The 5,455-nt window shown below is 44.3% G+C and overlaps 1 protein-coding gene across 1 annotated transcript; it reads right to left on the reverse strand.

The window, feature by feature from the left end:
* Nucleotides 1-239: 239 nt before the first annotated feature.
* Nucleotides 240-4,338, reverse strand: LOC117003583 (cyclin-G1-like). Its single transcript, XM_033073585.1, has 7 exons — nt 4,238-4,338; nt 3,587-3,850; nt 2,305-2,558; nt 1,647-1,725; nt 1,447-1,545; nt 1,014-1,208; nt 240-388 (listed from the first exon to the last, which is right to left on the reverse strand). Exons 2-6 carry the CDS (start codon nt 3,848-3,850, stop codon nt 1,017-1,019), a joined length of 888 nt encoding a protein of 295 aa, XP_032929476.1. The 5' UTR covers nt 4,238-4,338; the 3' UTR covers nt 240-388; nt 1,014-1,016.
* Between the last annotated feature and the right edge of the window lie 1,117 nt (nt 4,339-5,455).

Here is a 5,455-nt window from a genome sequence, read left to right on the forward strand (position 1 = left end):
TCATATTTAGGCCATGAAAGGGTTACATGTGACCCAGTTCTTTCCCTTAGTCTTCCTTAGGTATCACCAAGTTTTTACACTCAATGAGATAACTTGTGGCATTGGTAAACTACAGCTCTTACAAAATACTGAGGTGCTAAAATTCCTTGTACTGGGATTGTGTTATTTCACTGACTAATAAACAGTCTACCAAGTATTGACACCATGTACTGTTGAATTAATCATGAAAAGAACTGGTATTTGCTGGAAGGACCTTTAGTCTGAGATGTTACATATTCTTTCCATGAGCTGAGTTCTTCATTATTAAGATCACGGTTCAGACTGTTTCTCAAACATTAGTGTGCCTATTGACAAGGTCATGGGATGGTCTTCTCATTTTATTGTACTCCTGTAAAAAAACCCAAACAAACCAGTCAGCTGAAGTGCTTTCTACAAGAGCCAAACAAAGCACGACAAGACAACAGCAAGACAGCTGTTACTTCCAGAGGCTACCCATCTTTATGTAAAGTGTAGGTAAGGAAGAACTTAACAATTTTTACACGGTAAAACTACAGTAACAGAAATAACTGAATTACAGATTTTAGCCTTCACTAAGCAGTTAAACTGTATTAAACTGTCTTACTTGTAAGTGGCTTAAGTGAACAATTGCAAGAAACTCATTTTCACAGGCTGTATTCTTTTTGGGATAGGAGCAATGCAAGGGTTTTTTCCCCGCTTTTCCAAGCTTTACTCCACATTTTAGAGTGAATGCGATCCCAATGTCTGTAGAACCTTCCTGCTACCACAACACACATCAGTTCTTTCTCCAGTGTTCATACATTAATCAGGTTGTCACTTCTTCAGGTACAAGACTGGCTTAAGCAAGAACATGAGAACAGGCTAACTACACTGATGTTACTCGATTCCAGGAGGTAACCTATAAGGACCCTGGAGGTAGTTAACAGCCAATATTACTTCTATATTATCAGAAGCTGATTTTTAAAAGGTCAGAAGTCGATTTTACAAGGATGTACCTATTATGAGATGGTCTCTGGAATGGTAGGAAGATGTGTTATTTTGTAGTAGCTATGTTTAAGCTGCCGAGCTGTACGTCCAGACACAATCCATTTTAATTTCTGCACATTTGGTTTGGAACACTTGCTTGAGGAATACTCCATAAGGCACTTTAACACTAGCTCCTTCCAGAAGGTCAATTCTCTGTTGCTTATCTACACAATAAGACATGTTGTTAATAACTAGTTGAATCTTTACTTTGTACATGTACTTTCAGCTTCTTCAACAAGACAGGCAGCCAAATATCCCAGGCCAAATGAAAAAAACTCAACAAAACATCACAAGAAAGCTACAAAAGAAACCAATATGCCAATGCACCTGTCCCTTTCCCCCTGTGTAGCTCTTTTCATGCATTTTTCTTCCACCCTCCCCTGAAATTTTATCTGCACATACCTTGGCATGTAACTGTAGAAATTCCAATGCCTCTGTCAACTCCAGCAGTTTTTGTTCTTCTATCTCTAGTGCTATAATAGACAGTGCCAAGACAGAAGGCTGGAGAGAGAGATGTTTTTAAACACTGTTTTGTTATGTTTTAAACACTGTTTTGTTAAGTTTCAGCAGTTTAATTTTCTTTGAACTTTCAAGATGTTTACCTTGGCTTTAGAGAACATGAGTCTGCAGTGACAGGCCTTAAGTTGGGTCTCAAGTCTATCAAAATTAAGGTATTTTCTCCTGTAACAAAAACAGATGAGTGAATCTAGAGGAATGCAAGCTTGATCAAGACAGCATGACTCTGGGAACTCAGAGAAGCAGCAAGAATGCTCATTATCTAAACAAAAGCCTCATTTGTCCCAGATTACATTCAAACAGGTGTTCAGTTTTGACAGTCCCAATGCCAAAAATAAATCCTGTGTTACACTGAGGAAGAGCTGCATTACCAAAGCAGGCTTAACAAGGAATTTCAGTGCTTACTAGCAAAAGGAATATTTTTTAAACAAGATTTTGCAATCTTTACAATGAGGCAATACTTCACTGCAGCGTAAGCAGAGACTTATTATACCATTATTATTGAGCAAGTTCGGGTTTTGCCAAAGAGAGAAATACTCCATTTATGAAAACATTATTTAAAATTACAATAATATTAAATCACAGATGCTCACATTTATGACAATTACGAGTAAGGTGAAAAGTTTGTGGGATTTTTAAAGTACAGAAAGGACAATTACTCAAGCAATTTCTCTGCTTGTTTTTCTATATTCTACATTCTCTGGTCATAGGCAGTTATAGCAAAATCAGGATTAGCTATTGTACCTTTCACAGCTTAAATTCTCATGAATGAATGCGTGATAGAGCTGTAGAAATTGGAAGGCCGTTATAGCTTTGACTTTCCAACACAATTTCTCCAGTATGATTTTCTCCATTCTCATCATATCAGAAACCGTGAATCTATACTGGCTTATTCGAATTAAGTCAGTGGCTAAGGGCACATTTCTCTCTTCTTCTGATGCCTTCACAGCCAAGTAGAAGCAGCTGAGTCCAACACAGCCCACGTGTTTAGGCTGTACCTAAAGGAAAATGAATTGTTATTTTCAGAGAAGGCCTCTGATCCGCTATTACAACATGCAAGTATCAAATTGTAGGCACTGATCTATTTAATCAAAAAATTATGGGGGACAAGGGGTTGTTTTGCTTTTTGAAGATTGAAAACTAAGCCTTTTATCAAATATTCTTACCTTTATTTAACCAAACAAGAAAACAGTTAGGCACTGTAAATTGTATCTCATTCATCTAAAAAGCAAGACTGCAGAGCAATTTTAATTGAGGTAGAACTGGCTTGTTAATAGGGTTCTAAAATAGCCTAATAGGAAGCTTTTAGGACTTAAAGTGTTGTACATATTGGGTGATAGTAAAAAATTGGGGGTTTCTAACTCTGTTTTAAGCATATATACTCAAACATATACATGTACATATAAATTGTCTTATTTTATTCCATAAACAATGCAGTCCTGATTTTTACTGCTTATTCTGGATTCATAAGTCTTTAAAATCATCATTTTCTCATCCATTCCATCTCATTTTTGTTTTAACACACAAGGAAAACAAGCTTTTGTTCTTGTCCAGATTGTACAGTGGTAATCCCGTCTTGTCTTTAATTGTTACACAATTAAAAACAATCCAGGTCAGCATATCACATCTTCATGGGAGAATGAAGGGCTAACTAATGTTTGACCAGATTTTAAGTGTTCAACAGTATCTCGATTATACACAAGCCTTATTGATAGGTTGAACGGGCAGTTAAATAAGAAGTAATTTAAGGTGTTCTTGAATCTATGCAACCGGACAGGCAGGCAGTCTGTCTTTGTCTAAGCCATTAACATGTCTTGTTTCCCAGCCCATGTGCATCCTTTCTTTAGTTTTTCCTTCTCCAGAGGAAGCACCTTTCTTAACAATACCAAAGCCTGAACGGAGAACACCATTTTTTAGCTCTGTGCAACCAAACATCTCTGGCAGGAGCTTAACCTTTATTTAAACCTAAAACATTCTAGCTTCGAATAGGAACTAGGCTGAGAGCTTATACTTTAAGAAGCCTTACCTTCATTTTTGACAAGAATCTATCTAAGAAATTCACAGCTAGTGAGAACGTCTCAGTGTGGAAGCCAAAGAACTGAGTTAAGCTGAGGAGATCTTTCACCTCGAAGTCTCGCAGCCGTGCGGTCATTCGCAGGCCGTTGTCGTGGGCAGCCTCGAGCAGCCTGAGGCCGGCGGCCCGGGGCTGGGTCCGCAGCTCCTGCTCCAGCATTGCGGGGAGCTCGAGCAGCAGGTCCCGAGCCTCGCCGCCCGCCAGGGTATCGATCATCTGCCACGAGAAACAACGCCAGCCAATAGAGCAGCTAAAACGCGGCCGACTCACCAAAACCCTCGCAGACGCTACGGCCAAGCTGCAGCAGTCGGGGCACTCGCACGGAGCGCCCCGGGGTATCCCCGGCCCGCAGCCCGGCAGCGAGCGGCGCAGGCGGGACCGCGCAGGCGGCGCCTCCCGGGACCTGCCCGGGCCTGCCCCTCGCTACCGCGGGGCTCTGCCGGCGGACGAGCGACCTGCTGGTTCCGCCGGGGGATGGAAGGACGGAGGGACAACACCCACCCTATGGAAAGGATGGGAGAACACAGGAGGGGACGGCACCGATACGATACGGGGATGCCAAACGCGAAGCCGGCGGGACGGGAGCCGGCCGCGCGCCCTTACCGTGTCTGTGCAGCCCCGTTCCTTGCCCGGGAGTGGAGGGGCCAGGCAGGCCAGAATGTGCGGAGCGAGGCCGCGGTCAAGGCCGGGCACTGTCCGGCACTGTCCGGCCCCGCGCACCGGCGCGCACCCCGACCCACACGCTGCCGCCCCCGCCCCCGCCGTGGCGCCCTCTGGCGGCGCCCCTGCGCAAGGCCCCGCCCCCGGCCCGCCCGGGCCGCCCCGCCTGGGGCCGCGCCGGGCTCCCCTCGGCCCTCGGCCGGAGCGGCGCCTGAGGGCAGGGCTGGGCAGGGCAGGGCTGGGCTGGGCTGGGCCGGACTAGCCCGGCCCGAGCGCTGGGCCCGCCCGCCGGGGTAAGGCCTGGCCATAGGCCGTTGGGGTGAGTTCGTTGGTTGAGGCGCTGTGCGCTTCCTGAGCGTTCACGCAGCCCTGGTACAAATGGCTTTTAAAGCATAAATGTCTTCTAAACCCTTTCGATGGCTCCTGGCTGGGTTTCCAGGCCTGGGCAGATCCTCTCCCCCAGGGCTGAAGGTTAGCAGGGTGTGGTGCTTTACTGACCTCCAGCACGGCTGAAACCTCTCAGGTACAAGGCATTGAAGAGTTCATGTCTTTAACCCTTTCCAGCCGCTCCTGTATGTTGGTATCTTAATGGAAAGTGAGGTTGTCACCGAACCTGCAGAGAGAAAAGCCCTCCAACAACACTTCTAGTGTTAAAGAATCAAGGCATAGCTTTATCCTGGCCAGGATGTGCAACAGAAATAATTTCATCCACACATAGCCCAGGAGTGCGGAGAAAATAATTCCATGACACATCCAACACTCAAACCAGCATTGGAAATTTACAGGAGCTGAAAATATTCCACTCCTGAACAGACTCTGGGCGAGTAAAGGGAGTTTCATATTGTAAAACAGTTTTGTTTTGGACATGCTTGAGGCCCGAGGCTTTTATTTATTCAGTTAATGTTCCATTATGTGCTACTTTATCCAAAATGATTACCAATTTCTTAAAAAGACTGAACAATGGCTGAAGAATCCATTTTGCAGACCATTAGGATGGTATTTCAAAGGGCTTAAAGGTACTTAGGTTTTTTTCTTAAAGTTGTTGAGGTGTTATTTCCAGTTCAGCCTAAAATTTTCAAGATATTTTGTGAAGGTTATTGTGAATTGCTTGAAAGGCTTAAAATTCTCTTGAGGAATGAATTGACTTTTTCGGAAAAACAA

The sequence above is a fragment of the Catharus ustulatus genome, chromosome 15, assembly GCF_009819885.2.
Source record: "Catharus ustulatus isolate bCatUst1 chromosome 15, bCatUst1.pri.v2, whole genome shotgun sequence".
Classification (NCBI taxonomy): domain Eukaryota; kingdom Metazoa; phylum Chordata; class Aves; order Passeriformes; family Turdidae; genus Catharus; species Catharus ustulatus.

Bases quoted from the DNA above. Each gene is read 5' to 3' on its own strand.
- LOC117003583 (XM_033073585.1), bottom strand. From the start codon at position 3,850: ATGATCGATACCCTGGCGGGCGGCGAGGCTCGGGACCTGCTGCTCGAG. The intron at 2,559-3,586 runs GTAAGGCTTCTT...ATTTTCCTTTAG, and splicing joins GATTCTTGTCAAAAATGAAG to GTACAGCCTAAACACGTGGG. The intron at 1,726-2,304 runs GTACAATAGCTA...TTTTTGTTACAG, and splicing joins GAGAATTTAAGCTGTGAAAG to GAGAAAATACCTTAATTTTG.